Source organism: Oxyura jamaicensis, chromosome 1, assembly GCF_011077185.1.
Source record: "Oxyura jamaicensis isolate SHBP4307 breed ruddy duck chromosome 1, BPBGC_Ojam_1.0, whole genome shotgun sequence".
In the NCBI taxonomy this organism is placed as follows: domain Eukaryota; kingdom Metazoa; phylum Chordata; class Aves; order Anseriformes; family Anatidae; genus Oxyura; species Oxyura jamaicensis.
This window is the reverse complement of record NC_048893.1, coordinates 55,636,534-55,650,961: the sequence shown is the minus strand read 5'-3', so window position 1 is coordinate 55,650,961 and position 14,428 is coordinate 55,636,534. Positions and strand designations below refer to the sequence as shown.

Sequence of the window (14,428 nt, the reverse complement as noted above, 5' to 3'; positions counted from 1 at the left end):
GGCTGTAGCTCAGCTGGTGTAGGGGGAAGCAGCAACCCCGGGTGCACCTGGCACCTCCTTTTAGGAACCAGCTTCACCGCAAGGCTGAGTCAAACACCTCGGTATCAGAGGGAGGGCAGCTCAGTCCTCGCGTTTCCTTTGCTAAGCTAGTAAATGCCAGATCAAATGCTGGCAGAAGGCTCCATTTCCCTTTCCCGGTCCTAATCTCTGCAATTAAGACGAGTGATTATTTTGGTTTCTCGATGTTATATACAACGTGAACCAAAGCAGCCTTCTGGGCTTTGGGAGGGAGCAGGCAGTGAGACGGGGATGTGCTCAGCACCACCACAGCCAGCAGCAGCGCCGGCAGGAGATTGCTCCGGTGTACCCACACGTCTGCCCCGGGAGCTCGGGGGCTTTGCTGTGCCCGCTCCTCTCCTGCTGGCCCTTGACCTGCACAGCACTCCTTCTACATATCACAATAATTATTAAAAAAAAAAAAAGTACCCAAACCCCATGAGCGTCTGGAACACAAATTAATTCTCCGTGTGTTGAGGATGCCAGGAGGTTACCACCTCCCTCTCCCTCCTGCAGCGGACAGAGCACCTGCCGCAGATGCCTTCAGCCTCTGGCTGGGGACCTGCAGCCCTCCTGCTCCTTTTCTGCCCCAACCCCCCTGCTACCACCTCTCCAGGCAAAAAAAAAAAAAAAAAAAAAAAAAAAAAGGGGTCGGTGCTGATCAAAACCGCTCAAGCTCAGGGCTCAAGAGAGCAAAGCAAATGCCAGTTATGGGCAGGGCCCTCTGCGTAATTGAAGCGCTCCCTCTGCAAGCAAGGGAGCGTGCTGGCACATGCTGCGGGAGGGATATCGCTTTTGTGAGATTGCTTTGAAGGCTGGGGGGGCGGAGGGAGAAGAGAAGAGGCCAGTTAAGTGTGTTTATGTTTGAGAGGAACAAAGGAGAGCGGAGGAGAGGCCGGGGGTGCCTGCGCCAGAGATGTGTCAGAGATCACTTGTTCCTCCTGGGCCAGGACACCAGCCCGGGACCACCAGCGGAGGAGGAAGCAGCGTGTGCGAGGAGCTGTGTTTAAAACCGGGAGAGCAAAGATAGGAAAAATTCCCAAAAGACTCAGGATGGTGATAAACATGACTCAGGTTAGACACTGCGCTCCCAGCCAGCACAGAAACGCACTGTGGCAAACAACAGTGCAAGCCTCTACCTTGCTGGGCCCTGGTTTGGGACCCCAGAGACGCCAAAATTTTTGCCAAATGGGTATTTTGGCAAATAAAGCACAGCTTCCCCTGCTTAAAACACTACAGGGAGGAACTGCCTGTCCTGGGGGGCTCTCACAGGGCCCAGGGATGCCCCAGCAAACTGGGGATGGATTTATAGGACTCTCAATCACCCAGCATCAACAAAAACCCTGTTTCTGTTTGCTTCTTAATGCTGCGCTGACAGTGACAGGAACAGCACCTGCACAAGCCTTTGGGCGCACTGCGAGCAGCAGGTTCCTGGCAAGAAAGCAAGTGCTCACCCGTGCTTGCTGCACAGCACGAGTCGCTGCAGCGAGCCCTGCCAGCAGAGAAAGGAAGGTGCCTTCTGCTTCCTAGAGGCAGAAGTAGCTCTGATTTGGCAGGTCCAACTTGTAAGTTAAAATGTCTTGTTCTCAAGCACAGAGCAAGATAAATGCAGCAAGCTATCCTCACTGAAAAGACAAGATCTGCATCCGAGAGCTGATTTTATTGCACTGGCTAAAAGCAGATATATTGCAGACACTCCCTGCAAGCCTCAAGGCCAGCAAGCCGTCTGCTGCAGGTCATGCTACAGGTGACAGAATGGATGAGCTGGGCAGGCAATGTCAGTGTTAGAGAGAGGGATACAACAGCTCCAGGGGTGTAGGGTAGGCCCATACCTCCTACCTATGGTTTTCCACCAAAGAAATAAATAAAACACCCCTAACAATTGTTCACCAAAGGTGAACACGTGGGCACTTTGGTGTTGAAGAGGTGCTTCTGCAGTCACCTCTATTCTAGCATGTGAATTTTAATATTGCCTGCCGTCCTAACTTACCTATTTATTTTTTTAAATGCAAGTTGAAAAAAAGAACCAGTGGACTTATCTGGAGAAAAGGCTGGATTTTAATTAGAACAACATCCAAATTTAAATACAAGTAACAGAACTGGGAAACATCTTACATTTTTACTCTCACTTTTTAGGGGGTTAGGAAACCACCTGTCTCCTCTGTACAGCACAATATATAACCAAAAGTAAGAGTAGCTTTGCAACAGGAAACCAAAATTGCCATCACTTTTTGCATTCTTAAAGGCTAGTGCATGAATGCTGATGATCAGAAGAGGCTTAAGGCATGTATTTGAGAAAGCACCTACATGGTGCACAGGATTTCTGCTTATTATTAAGAAACTGAAATTTGTTTCAACTGCACAGGTAGGTAAAATTGCAACAGTAGGAAAGGAAAACTGTTTCAAAATGCTTCTTTCTTTTTAAATATTAATGTTTTAAGAGCTCCCTTGCATTTCACATCAGAGGGTCTGCAGTATTTATATACAGAAGCTGCTGAATGGAACATGCACTTGTGCAGGAAACAGACCAACAATTTGTCTTTCAGTCAGCAGCTCCATGAGGCTAATTCACATTGCTATGTGAAATTATTTGTGTTTGAAATTCAGTGAGTCTGTCTCAGATCAGAGATGATAATCTGGAGCAATTCCACAGGAGAAAGCAGAAAACAAGGCGCTCTCTTTAAAGTCAGAACCAAAAGGAATCAAGGCAGTGACTAGTACTGCATGTGCTGCCTCTGACCCTGCAACAAATACAATGCTGCAACGTAAGGAACCAATAAGAGTGATTCAGACAGCAACATGCCATTATGCATCTTGGCATCAACAGGTGTCTGCTAAGATCCTAAACCCAAAGGGATGTTTCCTCAAAAGGCAGTCAAGTCCACACATCACAACCTGCTCCCTTTACACGAGTCCCCGGCACGGCTCCATTCTTGCTCTGAGATTTTCCTCCGGCTGCCCTCTTGTGTCTGCGTACGGGCTTACAGGCAGGCTTCACCTACCACTGAGGGCCCAGGGCTCATAGCAACCACACTTGTAACCAAGCTGACAAAACAGCACTGCATTCCCCTTCACCTACAAGAAATCCTGCCATCTGCACGTTTCTTTGCAAGGTACATCGACCGAAGCCACAAGATGTCGTGGCAACCAAGCTGGTACTGAGAGGTGTACAGACATTCCAGGCACGTAACAAACATGACACAGACACACCGCAGTGTCCATCTTCCCATTTTATTTATAATTCCCAATATGATCTACTGGTCAGCCCCCGCTCCGGTCTCATTTAATGAACATAAAAGAAACATTGGCTGAAAGCAGTCACATCCTACTGGGCCTGACCCTGCAACATGACCCACTTCAATCAGTTGCAGGACGCAGCAAACATCATCCAATCCAACTTTCACTTGCTTAGGGCTTTGCAAAACGTTGGATTAGCGCATCTCTAAGTTAAGTCACAACTTTTATTGGGCAAACAAAACCTTTCAAAGTAACAAACCGAATCCCACTGCCATTTAGAGAAGACTGCAGAACACCTACTTGGGCTGAGCCAAGTACACCAGGCGCTGTGGTACATGGGAGAGGGTGGGGGAAGAGAAGAGGACTGCGCCTCAAGCCTAGCTAATCCCTCTCAACACAAGCAGGAGACCACTCCCAACTCCCCATTTTACCCATCTGCAAACAGAGCGACCTCTCCCTGCCCAGCAGCGCCATACGCTGCCTGTCAGAGTATTTCTGTACGCAGGAAGAGCTCCAGGCACTCGGGTGTGGAGACAGGAGGTCGGGCTCACAGGCCATCTTTGCTGATGGAGGTGGTCTTGCAGCACAGCAATTAGTGAGAACTCAGGCAAGTCTGAAGTCCTGCCTGTGGAACAATCAGCCTAACGGGTGATACTGCATTTCAAAAGCCAAGACTGTTATCTTTACCCTTTTCTCCCAAGAAAAGAGCATCATATAACAAGAAGGCGGAGGGGGGGCATTAATTTTGTGTAGAAGTCATTAAAAATAGGGGTATCCTCCACTGCTGTGTTTCCAGAACAGGGGTGTGATATCTGAGCATATTACAGAGCCCAAGAGGTATGGGAAGATTCTAGTCAGTTCTGCAGAAGGCCTGGAGATGTCACTGGGTTTCTGCTGCCTTGTCACTTTCTAGCCTTTTATAACAGCAATAGGTCTCAACTTTATGGCTTTCTTGCTGATGCCAGCCGCGTGGCAGGTATTAACCACATCTGTCACGTTCTTGTAAGACTCTGGTGCCTGGAGGGGGAAAAGAAAAAAAAAAAAAAAGACAAAATTATAAACAACTGAAAGTCACAGGAAGCTGGATGTAGGCTTTTGATGCCCCTTCTTTTCTTTGTGAAAATTGAATCACAGAAGTTGAGGATGTAGAAGTAGGTGAACATACTGAGAATCCAGTCATTTTACACATCTAAAGTCTAAGAGATACTTGGCATTACAAATAAGCTTTCACCCTATTTCAGATAAAATGCTACCTGTTTTGGTTCAGTTTTCCCAATATACTCAAATAATCCAAACCACCAGCATGTGAGAACGTCGGGCCTCAGCACCTGGCCAGAAGGCACTCCAACTTCCTCCTTACAAATAGCCTTTAGGATTTATCTTCGCTGCCTCTAAGTGACAGGAGTCAGGGCTGAACCCTGGAGCTCCCCCTTGAGCACCAGGAATCCACCCCTGAACAGAGGTTTTCACAGGATCAATACCTTCGTGCAACACCAACACCCATAACAGCACAGCTACAAATGATTAAACGTACTTCCACGAGTCAGGCTGTCAACACAAGAGATATCCTATGGTGTTAACATAGAAGAACTGGAAGTCTTACTAATCAGAGTTTTCTAGCTCTTTCAAGTTGTTTTCTTTTTGAGCAAATGTAGGAATTTGTCTTAAGATGCGGACTTCTCATACACTGCTATGAATATCCATGACAGCTACAAAGTACAGTAAATTTAAAGCTGGGAGAATATAATTCAGAAGGAAGAGAAGCCACAAAATGTAACTTCTTCTCTGATGCTCTCACAAAGATTTTTCATGTTAGATACTAATTAACCCTATTGCCAGGCATGAGAACAGGGGAAAAAAACATAGCCCTCAAAACTCGTCAGACAGGCATCTCCCCTTTCAGGAAGATTTTGGGGAGAGAGAAGACTTCACACTTTTTTCCAGAAAATTGGATAGCTCTGTCAGGAATTGCAGCAGCTTTATATATAGGGAACTAGCGATTACTCCGCAGTGCCAAAATCCAAGACAGGTAGGGTCATACAGCCACAAAACAAGACTCCTTTTTCTCCTCCCAGATAATGAAATGTTAAACTCACTTCTTCCATGACCAGTTTGGGAGAAGCAACGCGGATGGCAATGCCCATGTCAGCCAGCTTGTCCAATACATCCTGGAAGTCCAAGTTACGTCGAGATTTGGCTCGAGACAGTGCACGACCCTAGAAAGTAGTTTATTTAGTTCTGGTTTTTGTAGCAGCTTGGAAAAACAGAACTCCTTCTTACTAAACCAAAAATAAAACAACAGATGCACACAGGAAAAGTAAGCTACATTCCCAACTGCTTTGAAGAACATGAAAGAATGTTGGTCAGAATGTCCACAAATATAAGTGGTTGTAAACACTGACAAGGAAGGAGGTTGACTTCTACACAGAACCCCTGGAACATTTTGGGGTAAAGCTTGACATCTGCTGCTATATCCTGCACATATTCCCAAGTCAGTTTACATTATACGCAAATACAGATTAGCTGAGGGCACAGAGCACAGTAAGCCCCAAAATGGAAAATGAATTTAGACTATAGGTGACTGGCTTCTGCATAACCACGTCTGGTATGATGGCTAGGAAAGTTTTGTATGTAAACATACTAGTCTGCAAGTGTCTTTTTACCCAAATCCCTTGTCATTGTTCACAATCCAGAGTTTTACCAGAAGCGATTTCTCTTCCTCAATCATCTTATCTCACATTGTAAAGAAAAAGGGAGAAAATCCTTTTTTCCAACTACTGAGGAGTTTTATAAGGACAGCCTCAGGATTGTTTAATGCTTGTTAGTTCAGGGAAACCAGGACTTTGTAAGAGGAGCTCATTCTCCACATCTTTACATTAATCTTTGCTTTGTATAAAGGAGGACACCCTAAATTTTCTCGAGGAGTAATCAAAACTATTCTGTAAGGGACAAAAAAACTTAGAGCGTGCAATCCTCGTGGCCTGGGACTACTGCAGCAAAGCTACCTGTATTACCAACAGATGCACCACACACTGGATTACCCTTTAACAACTTTGTTTGCTGGATGACAGTCCCATGCAAACCCCTTCTTGAAATGCTTTTTGACTCACAGCTCCATGGCAAGTAGTTCCGAAGGTCTCAGTCATGCCTTGCTCTGTGCCAGTAAGAACGTAGCTACAGGTGCCCATGGTCCCACCGATCAAAACAGGCTGTCCGGTCAGCTGCGGATGCAAACAAGTCTTAACTCACCAAGCAAAAGCCTACATCCTTAATAAATGTCTGAGAAGAACCACATCTACAAAATAAGAGGCCAGGCTCACATTCTCTCAGAACACTCCTGCTTGCCTCGGATGCCTGCTGTCAAGGACTCTGGAGGCCTAACTGCACTGAACGATGTAGACCAGTTCATCAAAAGACTTGGGTTCAACAGACAGGTGAATCACTGCAGTCTGCCCTAGATATGAAATTTTCAAGAATCTTCCAACTATTGTGGGAGTGGAGCAGAAGGGGGAGGTCAATGTCCCAAAGATCTAACAGACGAGCAGAATGTTGCCATCCCATTAGGCTTCCAGTGCAGTTAGCTCAGAGAATTCAGAGCATTCAGATCTCTGTTAAGGACTCTAAAACTGTCTGATTCATCCAAAACTCTCATCTGTTTTCCTTCTCCCACAGCTAAACTTACTTGATAATCAACAGCAATAAGAGGATGGTGAGGAGGGAAGGCTCTGGTTGACCCTTTTCTGTGCACCAACAGAGTTCGCTCCTTCCCATCCACCACGTGTTGCTCCACTTTGGCAATGTTGTGAGACACGTCATAGATAACGTGCATATCGAGGTCATCTGGGGTGGTGTTGAAGACTTTGGCAAAGGCCTAAAAAGAGAGCAAACCGTGATGTGAAATACAAGAAGGTGATGGCTGTGTACATGTGGAAGCTACCCAATATTTTTGGTAGTTAAAAGCAAGAGATCTGCTTAATGTTTCTTACTGCTAAGTTAGTGACCTGAACACTTGGCATCGCAGATAAGAAACCTCAGTAAAATTCAGGAATTGAGTACAACAGTGCTGAGTGTGACAGAAACGGACTGCCCAGACTGTTTATCTGCTCATCAGCAGTTCTAATGCTGGAATTCAACCTGATATCAACTAGACAAATTCTGCCAACTCTGAAAAGATGGCTTTTCTTGTACTCTCTTCTCCTGGTACGAGGCACGCTAAAAATATTGCCTAAGTAGCTTCTGCAAGTGCAGTCCAAGTGATGTTGAGAGATCTTAAACAGATAGTCATGACTATAATTTGTGTAAGTCTGTCTAGAAAATGCAGCTTAGGAAGCACAAAAAAAGAAGTTACATTAAATACTGCAGCTTCCCTGTATTCCATACAGCTAGCATAAAGCAGGACATGCATATCACAATATTTATATCAGAAACAACTCTGCTCCTACCTGTCTTGTTAGAAAAGTCATAGAAGAGCGGTTGACCCACGCGTAGTTTCCAGCAGCTGCCATTCCCTTCAAGTAATCCTGCCCCTCTACAGAGGCAATCCTGGCGCATGCTAGTTGCCGATCATTCACTATAATTTTGTCCCGTTTCATAGCTTTTTCCATAGCCACCAGTGCATCTGGGAAATAAACAGATTTCTAAGTGACTTCCTAATTTTGTTTCCATCTATGGGATTAACATGGGTGTCTATATTCTAAAACTGAACACACCTGTCCAGTGGTCAAACCTACAGTTTCCTCTCAAATGCAAAAGTAATTTTGTGGCAGAACATTGCTGTTTGCAAACAATATTCCCCAAGACTATTTTTAGAAATAAAAGTTTAGGTCCTGAGGTGTACCAGAAAGAATTCTCCACTTAGACAAATGAAGTTCAACCTATTGATATGTTCTAATAATCTAAGCACTTCACTTGGGTTCAAAACAATAAACACAGACGTAGCACCTTTTTGTGAGCTAAGAATTTAGTCTTTTCTTCTGCAAAAATGCCTGCCTCTGTTACACCAATGATTATGACCTCATAATCATAAGCAAATATGTTTAGAGACCCTGAAGCTGACACATGACTCAGTGAAAATCTCCATCCACTTTTGATCATATAGTAATTTAGTTTGGAGGAGTTAGAAGGGAACTATCTAGTTCTATCTCTTGCTCAGAGCAGCTCCAGCTGGATGAAGGTGCTTGGCAACTTAGTCAAATCTGAGTAACTCCAAGAATGCCGGCTCTACAAACAGCCTCTGTAAGCATTTCCAGCATTTGACAATTTTAATGGTTAGAAAAAAATAAAGGAAATCCTAGCATCTAACTGGAATTCTACATGCTCTAGTATGAGTCTGTCATCTTTTATCCTGTCCCATAATAGCAAGACCAAAGATAATTACCACTTTGGTTTGAAACTTATTGTTGCTGAAAGGCTTTTGCAATCAAGCAGACAAAATGCAAGACAACCCCTAGCAAGGCAACTTGGAACAGACTTGACAACTGCGCTGTAAGAAATGGTATTTTTGGTGCTGGAATCATCTGTCAGTGACAACACCATGCTGAAGAGTTTGCTTCACTCCAGGCACGTACGCCCGCCAGATCATACCTGTGGCAACTTGGTGGCCCAAACCTCTGCTGCCACTGTGGATCATGACGCACACCTGCCCTTTGTGGTCGATGCCCATCTTCCGGGCAGCGTATTCGTTGTAAATGTCATCCACGACCTGGATCTCGGCGTAATGATTTCCTGCTCCCAGGGTCCCCAGCTGCCAATCACAACACAAGGATCAGACAGCGCCAGTAAAGCAGCCTCCGGGAGCACACACAGAATATGGAAAACAGGGCAAATTCCTACAGCAAGGTTTTAGTTTTAGAACTGTTCTCCCAGGGAGTGGGGAGGAAGAGAGTGATGACAAATGACAAAGTAAAAGGAAGTAGAACACAGGAGCATCATCAGAGTTCTTTTTGTTCATATTCATAACACTTTTTACCATTTAAATAAGACTCCAAATAAGCAGAAGGACCAGGATCTACAGATTGTGCTGCCACTCTTTTGCAACTGACTTATGCCTACTTGAAAGACAGAAAATGTACAGAGCACTAAAAATCTACCCTTCAGTCTGTATAGGCAGTCTTATACTCGCTAATAACACCACAGGGAAATTACAGTATCCTGTTAACTGGGTTCTTAAACCTTTCCATCAGAATTAAACAAGATTTTTCATTTCCAAGACCCAGTTTTTTCAATTCCATAACAGGTGACTCCTTATTTGCTAGGTGAATGAGAAAACTGAGGACATAACATTATTTTGTGGTTAAAATGCTGTAGTCTAGTGCAGCACCACAATTCATAAAGCTCAAGAAGTTGCACAGAAGAAAACTTCAAATATGGTAGCATTATTATAGCTATCCCAGAAGAGTTCCACCCAGAGCAATGACATACTACGTACAGAAATGAAATCCAACCCTTGAACTTTAATTCAAAGTTCTGAGCTAGTCACATTTATTAAGACATCCTTCCTTGCCCTGCTATAAACTTGCTGAGCAAACAGAGAACTTACAGAACAGCTTGCCAGTCTCTTAACAAAACTATATCTGGATAGTGAAATGCTGGCAAACATGAATTCCAGTACTGGGAGTTAACTGCTGAAAACCTGATGGCCAAAGGGACCTTGGGTATGCTCAGCACTTATACATACTTATATATAATATTGTTTCTCTATATTCCAGTTCTGTCAAGAATTATTCAGAAACAGCATCACCATCTCATCTTTCCCCCTGCCAAGAACTGCTAGGCAAAGCTTCAAGATACAAAATTAGAGACCTACACAGTATCTCACACTTGAGCCCTGGGAGCACTCACAACCCTCCTGAAATGGCATTACCTGAGGTAGGCCCCTTTTCTTTGCTCTTGAGGAGACCTTGTTGGGATCAGCCTGCAGCATTCTTCCATACTCCTCACAGTGCTCCTTGTCCTCTGCCCAGGCATAGCCTTCCCGGAGAGACCAGTCCACACCCATCTCTAGTGCCTCTTCCAAATCCCTGCAGTTATCAAACAGCTATGTGAGTGCTATCCTTGGAAACATTCAAAACTCAACCAGAAACAAGGGAGTTGGGTGAGATGACCTCAAGACATCCCATTTAACCTAACTTATTCTATAATTTTATGACTAGTCCCCAGCTCCTCTAGTAAGAAGTCCAACTTAATACTTCATGAAAATCAAGCTCTATAAATATATTAACATTAGATAGATCATTACTTTTTCCTCTTCATTGTGTGAGGAATATCCTGCTTTCTCTCTCCCCCCTTTCCAAAAATACCTTTACATGTAAGGAAGTTTTCTGTCAGGGGAAATAGGAACTTTTCAAGATCGTTTAGTTATGTCAAGGTTTTAAATGGAGGAAGAAACAGCTGACAGTACACCAATGATTTTGCCTTTCCTCCTGGAGAAGCATGCGTGTAGAAAGAACATGAACAGGTTTAGGGTTTTTCCCTCTTCCCACTGATGAATCTTTCATCAGAATAAAGATGAGAGATGTCCCCTCTACTGATGTACACACAAAGTTGTTCTCTCACTTGGCATTCATGGGGATGACACCCTTGGAGCCGACACCAACAGGAATGTGGTCAAACATGGCTTGGGCAAGCTGCTCCTTCACAGGCTGCACATCACTTTCATCCAAATTTGTACGCAGTAAGCGGACACCACAGTTGATGTCAAATCCGACACCACCTAGAAGCGTAGGAAAAGCCATGGATTTAATAAAGAGAGTGCCGATGGTGAACATTTGCTGAGTATTCATCTTAAATCAGCGTCCTGGCTGACAGGGTCCATGTACCAAGTGCTGTGGATCTTACACCTTTCTGACACAATACTGCAAATAAAGTAGAACGAGACTCAGAAGAAACCTTAGATTTCAAGACAGCCATGTAGTCTTGCAAAAAAAAAGAACACTTTAAAAATTGACACACACAGCTTTTCTGTCTCAAGCATATACTCTATGCATACTCTGCTTGCTCCAACAAGCAGACAAAGAGTCTGTGTGTCTACTTACACAGATATAAAGGATACTGCCCACAGAAACTATAGAGGATATCCCTGTTCTCCTGCCTCAGGACAGAAGAAAAGTGACAGGTTAAAATCTTAGCCTAGTTCTCCAAGATAAGATGGTCTTAAAAGCAAGTCCTTTTTGAATCTTCACAACACAAATAACTAGTTATAATAACCAATAAATACTTTAAAAGATGAAACCTTAGTGCTTTGCTTAACTCTTCACTATTTAATATAAATAAATTCCACAGAGCAAGGTTTAATGTGGAAGACCAATCACGCCACCTCTACTAGTGAAAATTCTGGTGTTAACTGGTGTTAGAGACAGGATACCAGACAAGGAGATTCAAGTTTGAGTCAATCAGGAACAATGGAACTGTCTAAAGCAAGCCTGAAACATGAATATCAGATACAACCAGAAAAGCATCTCCAGACCATCAGTAACTAAAGACCAAGGTGTTTATTAAAAAGTCAAATATTGTAAGGTTACATTTTTAATAAATTGTAGAAATATTTTCAAAAAGGGTTTACAAATGTTGCTCAAAGAAAAGAGTCAATTCTTTATCAACCTGGAGAAACACAAGTTCAAAGCCTTGTGCTGTCTCTTCAAGACTGAAGGATACAACAAGCCTAAGCCAAAAAACACACAGGCAATCCTCTCTGTACTATTTAGATGTTTCCCGTGTAACCACCTGCTCCATGAAGATTCTGAGTTCAGGAATTCAAGTGCCTTTTAACTCTCTGTAATTCAGACATCTTTCACCTTGGTTCCACGTACGCAGCAGTGTAAAGACCTGCCATTTCACCTTTTTTTCAGCCACCACAGACATTTCTCAGTGCAGGTTAAGTCAGTCTTAAAGAATCCTTACCTGGTGAAACCACTGCTTCAGGATCATTCATGTCAAATGCAGCCATGTTGCCAATGGCAAACCCATAGCCCGAATGGACATCTGGCAGGCCTATCGATCTCTGAAAGAAAATGGAGGAAATTTCAAAAGTCCCACAAAACTCCATACAGCACTAAGAGCCATCTTGGTTATGCTTTGCCTTGTGGTTGTCACACGTACAGACCAATACACCAGAGAATGGATGTTCAGATGGAGTAAACACCTGAATTCAGGTAAGTATCTAAACACATATAAGTACAGGAGAGACTGTCAAAGAAAGCAGAGAGCAGCTGATCTCACTCTGTAGCGAGCACCCCGTGGCCAGGCAGCTGAGAAGCCCCCTTGGCTCTACTGACTGGATCAAGAAAACTTAACACCTAAACGCAGGAACTGTGATCTCAAACTGAACTCCAGTGTAGCCTTTTCCTGGACCCAAGAGTCCTTGTACTTACATCCTATGTAGGCAATACGTTATTGGTAGCATGCAGCAGAGATGTAAGAGTGAAGATGAGTTTATCTTTACTAATTTCCATCTAGACACATTCACAATACTTAGATACTGTAAATGTAACAAGGAAGGCATTCAACACTATTGAGTAATGTCATGTAACACTTAGTGTTTTCCCTTCTTACATATGTGATTAAGTATTGGCCAAACGCTGCATGCTGTGAGAAAAAGTCGTTTGATACAACAGAGTAAGACAGGAGTGGTGTAGTTGTAATTTATAAAAGATTTTTTTTTTTAATTGAACCTTTTCATATTACTACCAATTAAAAAAAGTGAGAACGTGCTTCTGCACAATGTTGCAATTTCAAAGCATGGTAAATTAAGATTAGGGCAGCACAAATGGGGCTCCAAATCTTTTTTTTTTTTTTTTAAATTAAAAAAGAGTCCCAAACACCCAGAAAACTGTCAGAAATTGGAACTTTTCAACTGCGTTAAACTGTTATCATGCATGTTTTTCATTCAGCCCTTCTCTAGGTAACCTGTTCCAGTGCCTCACCACCCCATAAGTGGAGGATCTCTTCCTAACCTCTAATCTAAGTCTCCCCTCTTTTAGTTTAAAACCATTCTCTCTTGTCCTGTCGTTATCTGACTGAGCAAAGTGCTGCTCTCCATGTTTTTATAAGCCCCCTGTAAGTACTGAAAAGCTGCAATAAGGTCACCCCTGAGCCTTCTCTTCTGTAGGCTGAAGATCCCCAGCTCTCTCAACCTTTTTTGTAGGATGGTTGCTCCAGCCCCTTGATCATCTTTGTGGCCCTCCTCTGGACCTGTTCCAACAGCCTCACACCCTTCTTGTGCTGGGGGCCCCAGGCACAGACACTGTGCTCCAAGTGGGGCCTCGTGAGGGCAGAGCAGAGGGGGACAGTCACCTCCCTCACCCTGCCAGCCACTCCTCTCTTGGTGCAGCCCAGGATCCAGCTGGCCTTCTGGGCTGCAAGCACACAGAGGTAAGTGAAGTAAGCAGACACCTTCCTTTCTGACAAGCTAATTTTACAGGTGGTCCTTGCAAGCCCTCCTTACTCAGAGACAGGTTCTGAGCACGCCAACTGTCCTAACACCAGCTTTGGTCCTCACCCCTCCTCAGAGCAGCGAAGCCCACGTTTCCAAGCAGTTACTCACGTGAACGATGCCAGGCAACGCTGCCACGTTCCCAATCTGTTTCATCGCAGGCAAAAACCCACCCGCACCTAAAAAACGAAGAAAAAAGCATAAAAAAAAAAATAAAATCTGATAAATTACCACAACGAGGCGCTTGGTATACGGCCTGCTCATACCCCAGGGCTCCCCACAGCCGGCCCAGGCCCCCAGGGGGGGCTGCGGGGCCGCACCAAGGCACTCACCCCCACCACGGCAGGCGTTGCGCAGCTCCTCGAACATCAGCTTCTCCAGAGGGTCGTTCACGTAGAAAACACCCTCCACCTGCGGGCGGAGAGAGCCGTCAGCGCGGCCGGGCCCCGCCGGGCCTTCCCCCTCCCCCCCGCCCCCCGATCCCCAACCCCGAGCCCTCCCCACGCACATGCATGTTGGGCACGAAGCCCTTCTTGATCCGCCAGCAGTTCTTGTCCAGCTTGTCCAGGAACTGCAGCTCGTCATTGTAGCTGCGGCTCATGGCGGCGCCCTCGCGATGCCGCTCGCCGCCGCCACCTCAGCCTCGCCGGTACCAGCGGACGGCGGCCGCCCAGGGACAAAACCTCCTCCGCCGGGCTCCCCCTG

General features: G+C 44.8%; 1 protein-coding gene across 1 annotated transcript; it reads right to left on the bottom strand.

Annotated features, from left to right (window-relative positions):
• Window positions 1-2,481: 2,481 nt before the first annotated feature.
• RTCB (RNA 2',3'-cyclic phosphate and 5'-OH ligase) lies at window positions 2,482-14,376 on the bottom strand. Its single transcript, XM_035340699.1, has 12 exons — window positions 14,232-14,376; window positions 14,056-14,134; window positions 13,835-13,902; window positions 12,193-12,292; window positions 10,849-11,005; window positions 10,157-10,313; window positions 8,878-9,037; window positions 7,737-7,912; window positions 6,977-7,165; window positions 6,405-6,515; window positions 5,391-5,510; window positions 2,482-4,311 (listed from the first exon to the last, which is right to left on the bottom strand). Exons 1-12 carry the CDS (start codon window positions 14,322-14,324, stop codon window positions 4,204-4,206), a joined length of 1,518 nt encoding a protein of 505 aa, XP_035196590.1. The 5' UTR covers window positions 14,325-14,376; the 3' UTR covers window positions 2,482-4,203.
• Window positions 14,377-14,428: the final 52 nt, after the last annotated feature.